Genomic DNA, 14,322 nt, shown 5'->3' with positions numbered 1-14,322 from the left:
GGGAGGGGACAAGTTTCTTTATTATATACACACACACACACATTTCTCCACCCCTTGGAATTGGGCCAACAATCTTAGAACAGTATTAAAAGATATGACTTGAAAAGATATTTTCTGTCCCTAAAAGAGAATTTATAAGAGCAGGACTCTAGGAATTACCAGAGGATTCCAATTTGATTATTTTATATGTGGCGTATTAGTAAAAGCTAGGGTGCTAATTAAGCTGAACATGAAAGGAACTGTGCCCTTCAGACCACATCCAGACAGCATTCTGGATACCATAATTTAGATAACATGTTTTTTAAAAGGATGTTGGCAAGCATCTGCATTCACAAAACAATTAGGGTGACATGAAAATGCCCACGTCATATGTGTAATGGTTAGAAGCCGGATATTTAGTGTGAGGGGAATTGGATAGAATAGAAAACAATGACCCTTCAGATCTTAAAAAATAGTGGTTATTTTCAAAGACAGATTAGTTTTGTAGAGAATAAAACTTAACTTCAGTATGAAGGAATCTAAGGAAAGTTACAATATTACAACAATTAGAGCAGGGTCCACATTAGACAAGACACAAGGCAATCCACTCAATAATTCTAAGTGTTTAAATCCTTGTTAGAAGGGACTTCCTTGTGGCTCTCTTCAACAATGAGATGATTCAAACCAGTTCCAACTGCTCAGTAATGAAGAGAATCAGCTACACCCAGGGAGCAAGCTATGGGAAATGAGCATGGACCACAATATAGTATTTCCACTCTTTCTGTAGTGTGTTTGCATTTTTGTTTTCCTTCTCAGGTTTTTTTTTCTTTCTTTCTTTCTAGATCTGATTTTTCTTGTGTAGCAAGGTAATTTTATGGTTATGTATACATATTGGATTTAACATATATTTTAACATATTTAACATGTATTGGACTATCTGCCATCGTGGGGAAGGGGGTGTGGGGAAGGAGGGAAAAAGCTGGAACAGAAGATTTTGCAAGGCCAATGTTCAAAGATTACCCATGCATATGTTTTGTAAATAAAAAGCTATAATAAAAAGACAGAACTTAGTAAAAAAAAAAAGAAAAAGAAAAAAGAAGGGGACTCCTATATTAGATAAGGAGTTGGATTAGGAGATTTCTGACTTCCCCCTTAAGACTTGGATTTTGAGTTACCACAAACTTGAGTCAAGCCAAATACTAGGAATGAGTAGATGTGTTAAAAAAAAAAAAAAAAAATTAAACAACTTCCCCCCACAATATCCTCGGGTTTATTAGTGTGCTTTGGGGCTAATGTTTAAAGTTAAGCCTCTACTCTCTTGTGCCTTACCCATTGGAAACCACTATGCTCATATTATAAATATTATAATATATTATATAAATAATTATAAATAAAGCTAGTTTTAATTGCTGCTTTTCAAAAATGAACTGGCACACTCTGAATTAATGTAGTTACTTTTATCAAAATATGTGAAAAGTTTCAAAACCTCTCATCTTTGAGAATCTTCAGTATTTGGAAAACACACAGAGAAAGTCTAAATATGAAACCAAGGAGCAGAAGTACTTTCACAAGCCTTTATTTCTTCTTCCTGTCACCTTAGGGAGATTACATCATTGCTTTGCCCAGCACTAACACTTAGGTAATAATGAATCAAATGGGTTGTGTTATTGCTCTTTTTTTCAAAAAAGAGAAAACAGCTGTAGCTCAGATTGGTTGCAAGACATATGCAATGCAAGGATAGGCTTAGATATCACGGCATTCACTCTTCACAAGGTTGGTTTTACCCATCCAAGGAATAGTATACACCTCAAAATTGCAGATGGAGTGCTGAGGAGGTAAAGAAAAAAAAAGAAAACAAAAACATTAATGAGCATGAAGAAAAAAACATTTTAAGAACAGATCTAGAATAACCTTTTCTAATAGGTATGCAAATTGGGCATTTTAGGCTATAGATGATTGAAATTCCTTAATACCTCAATTTCAGAGTATGCTCTCAGACTGAAGTTTATATATATATTATTCCCGCTATGAGTTAGTTGCTACAGGAAATATCTCCGATTTACAGATAAGAATACTGAATCCAGTTTGAACTAGTCATTTATGGAAATCCTTTCCAACTTCCTATCCAGTCCAATACATTTCACATACATTAGAATTTTTTCCTTTCCTTAATCAAAAGAAAGAATACAAGTGTGTACACACACACACACACAAATTGAATCTGTAGTATATGGTACCCAAGGGATTCTAATAAGGCCAGTGGTTAAAAGGATGGACTCCCATCCCAAACAGCATGTCTTGAATACATGTAGAACAAGACATGACTGAATAGAAGGATATCATACTAGGTACAGGAACCTTTGTAGCTTTCTTTCCCACAGCCCATGGGTTGATGAGTTTTGGATGTTCCTTTAAGGAGGAAAAATTGTTCTGGCCAGATTTTTACAAGTTCAGGAGAGATACTGGGCTCAGAACTGGAAAGTCTTGGGTTCAAATCTTGCTTCCAAAGCCTATGAGGCTGAATGTATAATCAGGCGGAAGTTAGCTCTCAGAACTATAGTTTTCTCATCTGTAAAATAGGGGTAACTATGCCTCTTGGGATAGTAGCTAGACTTAAAAGAGTTAATGGGTATAAAATACTTTACAACCTTTAAATTGCTATCTACACACTTGGATTTTGTTAACCAAAAACTCCAAGAAAAATGAGTGAGGCAAAGGGAAGTTTTAAAGATGAGAGTAAACCTCTTCCTTGAGCCCTGAAGAAACAGAAGAAAACTAAGAACCCTAAGGAAAAGGAATGGCACAGGATGGCATCCATCTAGCTCCTGATTTTGGTCCTTTCCCCCGGGGCTCCTCCAAGTTTGGAGATGTCTCCCTCCTAATCTCTACTTTCTGGTTGCTTTTAAGTCTCAGCTAAAATGCAACCTCCTGTAGAAAGCCTTTCCCACTTCTCCTTAACTAGTGTCCTTCCATTGATCACAAAACACAGTTGTTTGGATAGTACCTCTCCTGTTTGACTATGGGCTCCTTCAAAGTGACATTATTTAAAAAAAAAAAAAAAAAATGTATCTCTAGGGCCGAAGCCCAGTGGCTAGCACATAGTGGGCACTAAGACTTGATCAGCTGCAGGGAAAATGGCAGCTGCAAGAGAAACTTCATTACCTTAACCAAATTTATTTCTTGATTTCTTTCAGGAAAATGTGTCTTTTGGGACCTTAGTTGGAAAATGATGATCAAGATTGTTAGGTGATGAGAAGCACCTTAAAGTGCCTGCTTTCTATCTTTTGGAGGAAGGAGGTGAAGACTGAAACAGTTAAAGAATTAAGTAACACTATGGGTAAATCACCAGCAATTCAGGCTTCCTAATTAGCCAAGAATAAACCTTTCAAAATTTATTCAGGCTGTTCTGTTCTGGGAGAAAGACTGGTATAGCATAGGCAGTGGCTGAAAAAAGGATTAAGTCTATTCTAGAGCAGCGCTGTCAGCATCCTTTTATTCCCCCAGACAAAGTCATAGTCACCCCACCTTGGACAGTTTCACCATTTTTTATTACTATGTCATGGCCTAGCATGAATACTGAATCTTTCTCCATTTATTTAGGTTTTGCTTTATTTCTTTAAGGACTGATTTGTAGCAGTGTGTAAGAACTATGGATGTCTTCATTAACTCTCAACTACTTTATGCAGTCATTTTAACCAGGAAATTCTCTATCTTTACCTCTTTTATTTTTATTACTCATATAGAAAAAAAAAGCTGATGACTTCGGAAAATGTTGCCTTAGTTTCTTTCATCTTTTTGCCTTAATTAGTATTTCTGGATCACTAGCTTCTGCCAAACATTAGCTCAGGCACTCAGTCCCATTTCTGTATGGATATGTTTCCTAAAACTTTTATGCCTCAATTTCCTCAAGGGTAAAATAAAGATTGGATTAGATTATCCTTTCAGCTCTAAATTGCTAATTTCATAGAAATCTCTTCAGTAAAAAGTTGCCTACAACTTGATCTGAAAAAGTTCCTTGGAAACTGAGATGTCTTGTCCATGGTCACTTAACTGATATTACAGGCAGGGCTTTAGACCTGCCTGACGCCAAGACTCATCTTTTATTGATGTTTCTTCCTGGCTTTTCTGCAATGGCTCATAAACACATGTTGAACCTCTGACAGCAAAATCTAAAACCTCTTTGGATCCAAAGAATCCCCCCCATCCCACCAAATTCACCCTCAAAATGAAGTACCTTTTTCGTTTAGTCACATACCTTTTTTAGAGGTGGTTCCTTATGATCAGGACAGTTGGAAAAATCAGCCACAGACTTGGTGCAGGTGGTTCGACCAATTTCAACTTGAAAAATATATTTTATACCAGCCACAAGCTGTTAACAAGAAAATCAAATCAGTAGCTTAATAAAGTTTTCTTTAGTAAAAGATGAATTCAACTTTTACTAAACATTTCCTAAATATGCACAAGACATTGGAAAAGGTACTGGGGGAACAAGAAATTACAAAACCAGTAAGCTCAAGGAACTTATCTTCCCCTGGAAGAAGATTCAGTTTTCAAGAAAATTCATTTTTATAGAACATTTCATTTCCTAAAAATATTGAAGAAATAAAGTAGATTTTTTTTTTTGTCTGAAATCTGATTACTATGAGGAATTACTGAAATGAAAATTCCTTCCACTAATGTAGGACAACTATCCTTTTACTTAGACTTAAAAATTTGCCTTGAGGCATAGGGAGATTTATTGGTTGAATGACTTGTGTTAAAGATCATAGAGAAAGTGTCAAAGGCAGGACTTGAGTCCAGGTCTTTCTGGTTCTAAGCCAATTCTTCTATCCATTAAAACACCTTGCTTTTCTAAAAGAAGAAAATAAAATATGCATTTAAGCATTCAATAAGTATGAATGTATGCAAATATTAGATGACAAAAGTTTTCTTTTGGCTCTTTCTTTACCTAAAATTCAGGGTATTTATTCAAAGCTGCTTTATGGGTGACTCCTGATTACATTTTTTTTTTCTGGTTATCAACTGATAAACATTCATTAAACAACAGTATCATGCTAAATGCTGTGGACACAAAAAGAGGCAAAATACTGTCCTTACTTTTAGGAGCTCACAATTTAATGTGCTAGAGACAATGCAAATCACACACACACACACACACACACACACACACACACACACACATTATATACAAGATAAATAAAAAAATAATTAAAGGGAAAGGTACAGTATACACACACTTATAGGTTCTTTCTAAATCTAATACAAAGAGATTTAGATATAGTTACCTTCCTATCTGGCCTTGCATATTGCCCACACCCGATCACCCAACTTTTCTTCCCAAACAATTTTTATCATGCATTTACAATTCTGCATAATCTGCTTTATATTGTTATCTAATCTTTTATAAGTATATCCAATGTCTCCAATTAAACTTTAATTTCCTTGTGGCTAAGAATCATGCTTTATGCCTCTTTGTTATAGAGCAGGTGGACGTTGAAGACCAGCACTCTATTTTTCAGCCAAAATTTATTCTTGTTTTCTTGAGGACAAATGAACTCCTTATGGAGAAGAAACAGAAGGCTTTATCTGACATATTGGTTTTATGCAAGTCACTTGGGTGAGACACAGCATTGTTCTATTTATTTTCATGGAGAGATCTGAGTAACACTTAGAGGCCTCTGGGAATGTGGAATAGGGACTTGTATCAGGAATTTGTACTTGCTTCTTAGGTGATCCTGGGCAAATTTCACAACTGGCTCCCTTCATCTGTAAAGTATGGAGTCTGGACCAGAAGACCTCTGTATTTATGATTCTGATCCTATACCCGCTTTAGGATTCAATTTCCCCATCTGTAAAATAAGGGTTGCTCCTTGTTCTGTCTTATGGGACCCTTCAACTTTTTAATTCAGTGTAACGGAATTCTGACAACACAAAGAATCACAAAGTTCTTTCCATTGCTAGGGCTTTAAAAGTTTAGTTAAAACCACATTTAGTTGTGCCTTTGCCAACAAAAATGAATTATCTAAGTGGGGAAAATCAATTTTAGCTAAATGAACCTCAAGTTTCTTAATCTATTCTAAGACCCCACAGCTCCTGGAGATTTCATTTTATAGGCTCAGAGAATTTAGAGCTAGAAGAAACTATCTATCAGCTCAATTTCTACATTATACAATGAGGAAACTAAGCCCACACAAGTAAAATGACAAAGCTGGGATCTTGATTTAGATGTCATGTGACTTTTAAGTTCTAATAGGACTTTTCACTACAAAGAATACTTCTTATAGTCTTTGACCTTGGCCAACAGTCCAGGTTTTAAATTCCAAGATTAACATTTAGAAACTGTGTGATCCAGAATTATGTAATCACTAAGAGCTCATTACCTGATCTTTAAAATTAGGTTAATAGGTAAATTTTGTAATTTACAATATTGTTGTGAGTAAAGTGCTTTGTAATAGCCTATGTATTGGTCCTCTTGCCTCAAAAGCTTCTTTCTACTCTAGGCCTGGCTTATCTCCTCAGCTTGTCCTAGCTAGCACTCACTCCTCCCCTCAAGTCTTTTACAGTAATCCTTTGTTTTACAGACTTCCCTCTCAGATTATCTCCTCTCGATCCATTCCAAGAAGTGCTTATAGTCAGACTTTTGACAAGAATGGATGAAAGTTGTAAAGAAACAAATTTAGGGTTAAGATCATAGATTTAGAGCTGAAGAGATCTGAGAAGTCATCTTGTTCAAGCTACGTATTTTTTTTCAGTTAGGAGGAAAACAAGACTTAAGAGTTATGTTACATGCTCAAGTCATTTTGTTCAGTCTTTTCTGACTCTTGATGAATTTATTTGGTGTTAGCAATTAAGAGTGGGTTGCCATTTTTTTTTTCAACTCAATTGACAGAGAAGGAAACCAAGGCAAACAAAGTAAAGTATCTTGTCCAGGGACACATGGTCAGCAAATGTCTTTGGCTGGATTTAAACTACAAAGGTTGAATCTTCCTGATTTTAGGACTGGTGCTCTATCCACTAAGATACATAGCTGCCTTAAGAGGACATAAATACCAAAATCATGGAATTGGAAATGGAAAGGAGACAGGAGGACACCAAATTCAGTCCACTTTCTATAACAATTAAAACTATTCAAAAATGGAAGGAAAGGAGTGTATGGTTTTCCCTCACAGGAAATCTCCAAGCAGAGAATAAAAACACCACCTCAGCAATAGACCTCTGGAGACAGAGACTGGAAAATAAATCCACTCAGTTTTGGAATTCTGCCTCTGGTTAAGCTATTCTGATATCTCTAAGTGGGCAAGATGATGTGTGGAAACTCTCCCAACTACCTATCTAGCTAGCCCCAGATCATGCTTAATTAATGTCTATCTGCCTTGCTCCCCCACATCAGCTCTACCACTGTCACCAGTCCTTTCTCCACTACTCCTAAATTGTTTTAAAGAAAACATCACATGATTTCTTATCAATCCCATGACTCCCTCAGATCAAAACTTTCAACTTCATGTATTAGGTTGTAAACTCCTTGAAGGCAGAGTTGTTTTCCCACAACCAAACACAATACCTGGCATAGAGCTGGACAATAAATGATATTTTACTTATTCATGGTCATGGATGCTATGGGACAAGAGTCTTGTTCAGAAAGACAATGGATTAGGCTCCTTATTTGGTCCTTTCCATCTCTAAGATTCTGTGATTCTATAAAACAAAGTACTATAAATGTGTTCAAATGAGATCATGTATGCAAAATGTTGTGGAAATCTCTAAGTGCCATACAAATGTTCACTATTATTACTAGGATTTTGGCCTATCAGAAACCTGTAGAATCTTGTAAAAAGGTCAATATCTAGAAACTACTTTCAAGGATGTTGAGACAATCACAAAAAACCTCACCACTATACTTAATTCAAGTGATTCATTCTTGATCCAAAATATTTTCTCCTTTTCATATGGCTACAGGAAAAGAGATTAATTTTTTGAACATACCTAAGGTCTGGGTAACTTTTGCCACAACCCTCAAAAGACCAGAGAAACTGAATGTTTGTAATTTTCAAGTCTAAAATTCCATGTCATAGTGATCCCTCAAAACAATGCCTAGATTTGAGAGATCTTAGGTAATTTCTCAGACACATATGAAAAACAACAACCAGACTGGCTTGACCTTAAAGGCCATAGATTATTAGGCAATCCTAGCCCTGCCCAATGTACAAATAGTTCTTCAGATCTGCTGAACAGAATGACCTTTGAGAATGGAAAGAAAAGGGAAAAAAAAAAGACTTTTATTTTATTTTATTTTATTTTTACTGTACCTTTCAAATATGCAATTAACTTAACATTCCTAGTTTGTAAATTAAAGCAATCCCAAATTCTACAATAAGGCAGAAAAATGGGAGCTCCAGGCTAACATTTGATAAATAGAACTTTCACTAGGGAATATCATTTGCTGTAGGTGAATTTTGGCCTTTAGGCAAGGAAGCAATTTTTCTGATCTGCTGTGTACTTGGATATAATAGAGAAGAGAATCTGCCAGAGATAATATAGATTCAGAACCTGAAAGATCTTAAAGATAATTTTTCCCAACTTTGTAATTTTAAAGGTAAAAAAATTGAGGTCCAGAAGTTAACTGATTTGCCTAAAGCCTCATTATTAGTATTAACCTCCATAAAAACAAACAGAATAGGCCAAAAATAAAAACAATTGATTCACAATTGTTGGGGGATGAGATCATAATTGCCAAAGAACAATCACTTGGGGCTCTCCTCTGGATTAAAAAAAAAACAAAACACAAATATTAAAAAGTCATGATGATATACTAGTTAACACTAGTTAATGGTCTTGCATACAAAAGTACACACAAATGTATGTCTTGCATACAAAAAGTAATTCTTCCCATTACTGGAAACATGTAACATCCACAAAAACAGGGTGTTGGTTAGTCTTCAAATGAACTAACTCTTTTCTTTTATTCTGCAGCAACTCTTTTCTTTTATTCATTCTTCAGACTCACAGTGGAAAGTTACTTGGTGTATTAGTCACAAACTTGGCTTCTATCAGAGACTGGGAGATGGAAAAAAAAAATGCAATACAGCTCAAGAATAAGTACTACCGGTGGATTCCCTGTAGTATAGGGTACACCCCCTTGGAGTTGAACTGCAAAGAAGAAAGCACACTGGGTCAGCCAATACAAACCATCCCCCTAATCCTTTAGCTTTTCAATGCCAATGAGAGGGCAGAAAAACCTGATGGGTAAGGGAGGGAGAAAACATTTGTTTGTATCTGCCTAGCACAGAACAAGAGGAGAAGTCCAATCTACCACCTGCACGCCAGAGCTCCTTAACCATTTTTGTATATTTTAAGGATCTTTTCCGAAATGGACTTCTCCTCAAAAAAATGTTCTCAAGTGCATAAAATAAACCGTGCAGGATTACAAGGCAGTCCTGATGAGTTCAAAATCTGTCAGAAGAGGGCATCTTCAGCTCCCCTGGATCCCCGAATTGTGTTGCATTGACTGATCAGAGTTCTAAAGACTTGCAAAATTTTAATATCTTAAAACTGCCCTAAGACTTTTGGAACTGCTGCATCTATTATTATATACTAACTATAATGTACCCAGTATTGTGCCAGGAATGGAGAAGAACACGACGTTCGTACTCACAAAGAAAAGCCGTTTTGTCCCTCTCTCCTTTTAACAGAAAGTGACAAAAGCCTACGGCAGCGTGTAAATGAAGTCAAGAAGCACTTATTAAGTGCCTACTATGTACCAGCCACTAGAACGAAGCACAGCGCTTGGCATACAGTAGGCGCTTAATAAATTCTAGTTAACTAAGTGTCCCTGTTTAGATGCAGTTCCTGACCGGAAGACTTGATCCATGCACATCTCTAGAGACGTTCATGCATATTTATGCATGCGCATAGGAACGCCCACTTATTTTATATGCCATCGATTATGCACGCGAAGGCGCACAAATATACATACGCACACTATGTACAGATGCAGAAACGGACAGTCACCTTTAGACACCCCTACATGCAAGAACTCACACACACCCATAAAATTAATGCACCCGAGGGAAGATCGAGGACCAAGCCCCCAAACTCAGATCCCCTTCCGGGAGAAGCCCGACAAAGCGTCTGCGGGGGCAGGGAGCCCCGGCGGGGGGCGCGGCTGCTCCGGCCCCAGGCCCGGCCGCCGGGCATCCCGACCCGCCTCCCCCCTCCGAGGGCCCGCACCGACCTGTTTCTTGGCTTCCAACACTCGGAACACTCGGCTGCCGTACTTGTCATTACTGGCCTGATTAAACTCTCTCAGGGCGAAGTTGAGCGCGCGCTGCACGTTCTCATCGTTTACATTGGCTTCGGAGAGGCCGCCGATGAGGCGGGGAATGCGCTCGGCGTGGGCGGCCGCCGCCAGGGCGAGCAGCAGCAGCAGCAGGAAGGACCGCGGGCCAGCCATCACAGCAGGCGGATCGCGCAGGAGGGACGCTGCCAAAGACCGGGTTCCTTCTCCCCGGCCCCGCTGGATTTAAATACCCTCTCTCGGGGCCCTTCCCCCAGCTCGGCCCCGCCTCCGTCCCGCCCTTCCCCTCTGGACCAAGCCAAGAGGAAGCGGGGGATGGAGGATTGGAGGGGAGCGGGGGGCGGGGAGAGGCTGCAGCTATAATCGCCACCTCAGTCTCATCCTTTTTTTATTTTTTTATTTTGGGGGGGTGGGGGGGGAAATACATGCGTTATGGAACACAGGATGAACTTTTAGAACTTCCTTTAAAATTGTCTCAGTTTCCATATGACAAGTAGTTCTTATCTAGTCTTGTTATTACGTGATTATTAGGCATTTGTTATTTACGTACTCTTTGGGGATAGATTTTCTCTCTTTTCTCTTTTTTAAGTGACTTGCCCAGTGTCTGAGACCAGACTTGAACTCGGGTCCTCCCGACTTCGGGGCTGGCACTTTACCCACTACGCCATCTAGCTGCCCCGGTAGATTTCACTTCATCTAAGCTTCCAAATCCTTGTTGGATTCTCCGCATCCTTACTACGTACCGAGAACACGGAAGGAAATTAACATCAATTAGAGTCTTGGACTTTCCTGGCTTCCCTCCTACAGTTAGCTAAAAGCATCTCCTCCGCCTCCCCTCCACACACCTAATTGAGATTACCTTCTATTTATTTACACGGTCTGTATGTTGCATGCACATTCTAAAAAAAACCCTTGTTTCTTGCATGAGAATGTAAGTTTCTTGAGGAAAAGGATTTCTTTCCTTGTGTCCCAAATACTTAATCAGTCATTTGGAATAGGGAGGCCCAGTTCAAATATGGCCTTCAATGCTTACTAATCGTGTGAGCCTGAAGAAGTCCTTAATCTGTTTATTAATTTCCTTAGTTTCTTAATCTGTTTATTAGTTTCCTCACATAACAGTATCTGCCTTGTGTGTGAGGACCAAATTAGATGATATTTGTGAAGCATTTAGTATATGGTATCCAACAGGCACATATATAAATGCTTACTTTTCCCCTCCCTTCTATATTAAGCACCTACTCTATTCCAGCGTCAGTGCAATTACATGTTTTTTGACTTTACTTTCATACAAGGTTATACTTTTTTGGCTTTCTTTTTAAAGAAAGAAAATGTTTCAAGGAGCACCCACAATCCTATCCAACATATGGCATATAGTAGACACTTTTTGTTGATTAATTGATCTGAGTTTTATTACTTAAAGTTGATTTTATTTACATAATTGTAGACGCAGGTGGCTTTTTTTTTATGTTTTTTTTTTTTGCTTCAGGTATTTCTGTTCACTAGATCACAATATAATCTCCCCACATTTGTCCTATTTAGAAGGTCAAGTAGTGCAGTGGAGAGTGCATTAGTATTGTAGTCAGAGGACTTGAATTCACATGCTACCTCTTCTACTTCTTACTTGTGTAATTATAAACAAATCCTGTAACCAATTTATGTATGTCAATCAACTAATCAATTAACCAACCAGTTAAAAAGAGTTTAATTTTCAAAACCTTAGACAACCTGACTTCAGCCTATATTCCTGGCGGTTGGAAGTTACTTTCTTGTAGGTTGGAGGTTACTCTCTCCCTCTTACTTTAAAATCCAGCTAAGCCAGCCTTTTCTCTGTTCTTCACACAAGACTCTCCATCTACTGGGCCTTGATATTCACTCTCACATCTGGATTTCACGCTGGCTCCCACCTCAACATCTTCCTTTAAGACATAACTCAAATGCCTTTTCTGCTAGAATCAGCCAAATGCTGGTGTCTTTCCATTCAGACTGCATGATATTAGGTACTTTGTATTTATTCACTTTAAATTTATGCTGCATATACTCATATATGGACTTGTCTCCTCCATTTGAGTGCCAGTGGGAGATTATTTCCTTCTTTCTCTTTTTTCCCCTAGTTTACAGCAGAGAAACAAAAGTAGGATGTTATTGGAATAACTTAAGTAAGAAGTGATGAGGGCCTGAAATAAAACAGTTGTTAGGTGAGTGGAGAGAAGAGACAGAGATAAGAAATGCAAGAAAGGTAAAAATAATAAGATTTGGTTACTGAAATGGAAAATTATTACACTTGAAGAAATGATAAAATGGGTAGTTTCAAAGAAACCTGGGAAGATCTGTATAAATTAATACAGAATGTAGTGAGCAGAGTTAGGAGAATAATTTATAAAGTAACCACAATGTAAAAACACAAACAAACCAGCAAAAATTTTGAAAGTCTTTAGAACTCTGGTCAGTCAATGCAACAGAATACAGGGATCCAGGGGAGTTGAAGATAACGCTCTTCCTGACAGAGAGGTTTTAGACTCACAAAGTAGGGAATCCTAGAACTATGAGTATAAACAAAGTAGGAATTTGCTCAACTTTGCATATTTGGAAAACTTTTGTTGTTAATCTTATTTATTTCTCAAAGGGGGGGAAGGCAAAAATAAATGCTTGTTGAAAATGAAATGAAAAAAAAATCTGACAATTAATTGGATATATGGAGTGAGAGACAGTGAAAGGTCAGGAACAATCCGGAGACTGGAAAAGGCTGATAGTCTCTTTGATAGAAATAGAGAAATATAGAAGAGGGAATGGTTTGAGGGGCAAGATAATGAACTTAGTTTTGGATATATTGAGTTTAAGATGTCCGTGGGACATTCAGTTTGAAAAAAGCCAGAACATAGTTGGCAAAACTGAAATGAAGCTCAGAAGAGATTGAAGCTGGATATGTAGAGAAATGATATTTAGGCCCATGGAAGATGCTGAGTTTGCCAAAAGCAAGAGTAAAGAAACAAAAAATAGGATGGGATTTTGGGACAATTGTGTCCCAAATGGAAAGCATCATGTGATGGATGGACAAGTAAATTAAGACTAAGAATTTGTCAGATAGGTGGGAAGAGAACTGGGGAAGATCAGTGTCATGAAAACTCTTTAAGATTGAGTTTTAACTATTCTGAATGAGAGGATGATTAGCAGTGTCAAAAGTGGCAGATTTAGGGTTAGGATTGAGAAAAGAATATTAGATTTGCAATTAAGTGGTCTTAGTAACCATGGAGAGGGCAGTTTCAGTTGAATGAGAGGTTGGAACCAGACTTCAAGGTATTGGAGAGTGAGTTTGAGGTGAGGAGTGGAGGCAGAATTCAGATAATTTTTTCCAAGGATTTTGTTTGAAAAAGGGAAGCTTGAGGGGATGGAAAGGTCTAGTGTAAAAAAGAGGGGGTTAGAGCAGATTATTTGTTAGGTCCTTTTAAACTGCTAATCTATGATCCTATGAATCTTTGATTTTATTACATTTATTCTTTATGGAGCAGTAATGAAATTTCTTCTACAAAATTCTTTCATTTCCCATAGAATGCAAATAGATAAAGTTAATAAATTTTGTTAGTCATTTATACCTAAGTGTGAATATCTTTAATATCTGGAAAGAAAATAAATGAATAGAAAAGATTTCTATAACAAATTTCTAAAACAAATTGCTTTCTCTATGGTAGCGGTGCCCTCACTGAACTTTTAATATTATTGTCCCTAATATACTACATAGGATCATATCAGTGATTTAGAGGTAGAAAGGACTTTAGAAGCCATCTAGTGCATCTCCTCCCCCATGATTTTACAGATGAAGAAACTGAGACTCAGGTGAAGTAACTTGTTCCAGGTCATAAAGGACAGTAAAAGTGCAAGATTTGAATCCTAGATTGACTTCAAATCTAGTTATCAATTTCTGTTGTATGATGGAAGTAGTTATGATACTAAAGGAAACAGAGATAATAAAAATAAGTAGAGCAGATGAAGCATTGATGATGGTGGTCTTTCCTGCAGGCAACACAATTTTGAAGGCATTGAGTACTCACTTA

General features: G+C 37.6%; 1 protein-coding gene across 1 annotated transcript; it reads right to left on the bottom strand.

Annotated features, from left to right (window-relative positions):
* Positions 1–1,539: 1,539 nt before the first annotated feature.
* LOC100915208 (cystatin) lies at positions 1,540–10,496 on the bottom strand. The gene is made up of 3 exons (XM_023494842.2): positions 10,211–10,496; positions 4,235–4,348; positions 1,540–1,806 (listed from the first exon to the last, which is right to left on the bottom strand). Exons 1-3 carry the CDS (start codon positions 10,427–10,429, stop codon positions 1,723–1,725), a joined length of 417 nt encoding a protein of 138 aa, XP_023350610.2. The 5' UTR covers positions 10,430–10,496; the 3' UTR covers positions 1,540–1,722.
* Positions 10,497–14,322: the final 3,826 nt, after the last annotated feature.

This window comes from Sarcophilus harrisii, chromosome 2 (assembly GCF_902635505.1).
Source record: "Sarcophilus harrisii chromosome 2, mSarHar1.11, whole genome shotgun sequence".
Classification (NCBI taxonomy): Eukaryota; Metazoa; Chordata; class Mammalia; order Dasyuromorphia; family Dasyuridae; genus Sarcophilus; species Sarcophilus harrisii.
This window is presented reverse-complemented; position numbering and strand designations above follow the sequence as displayed.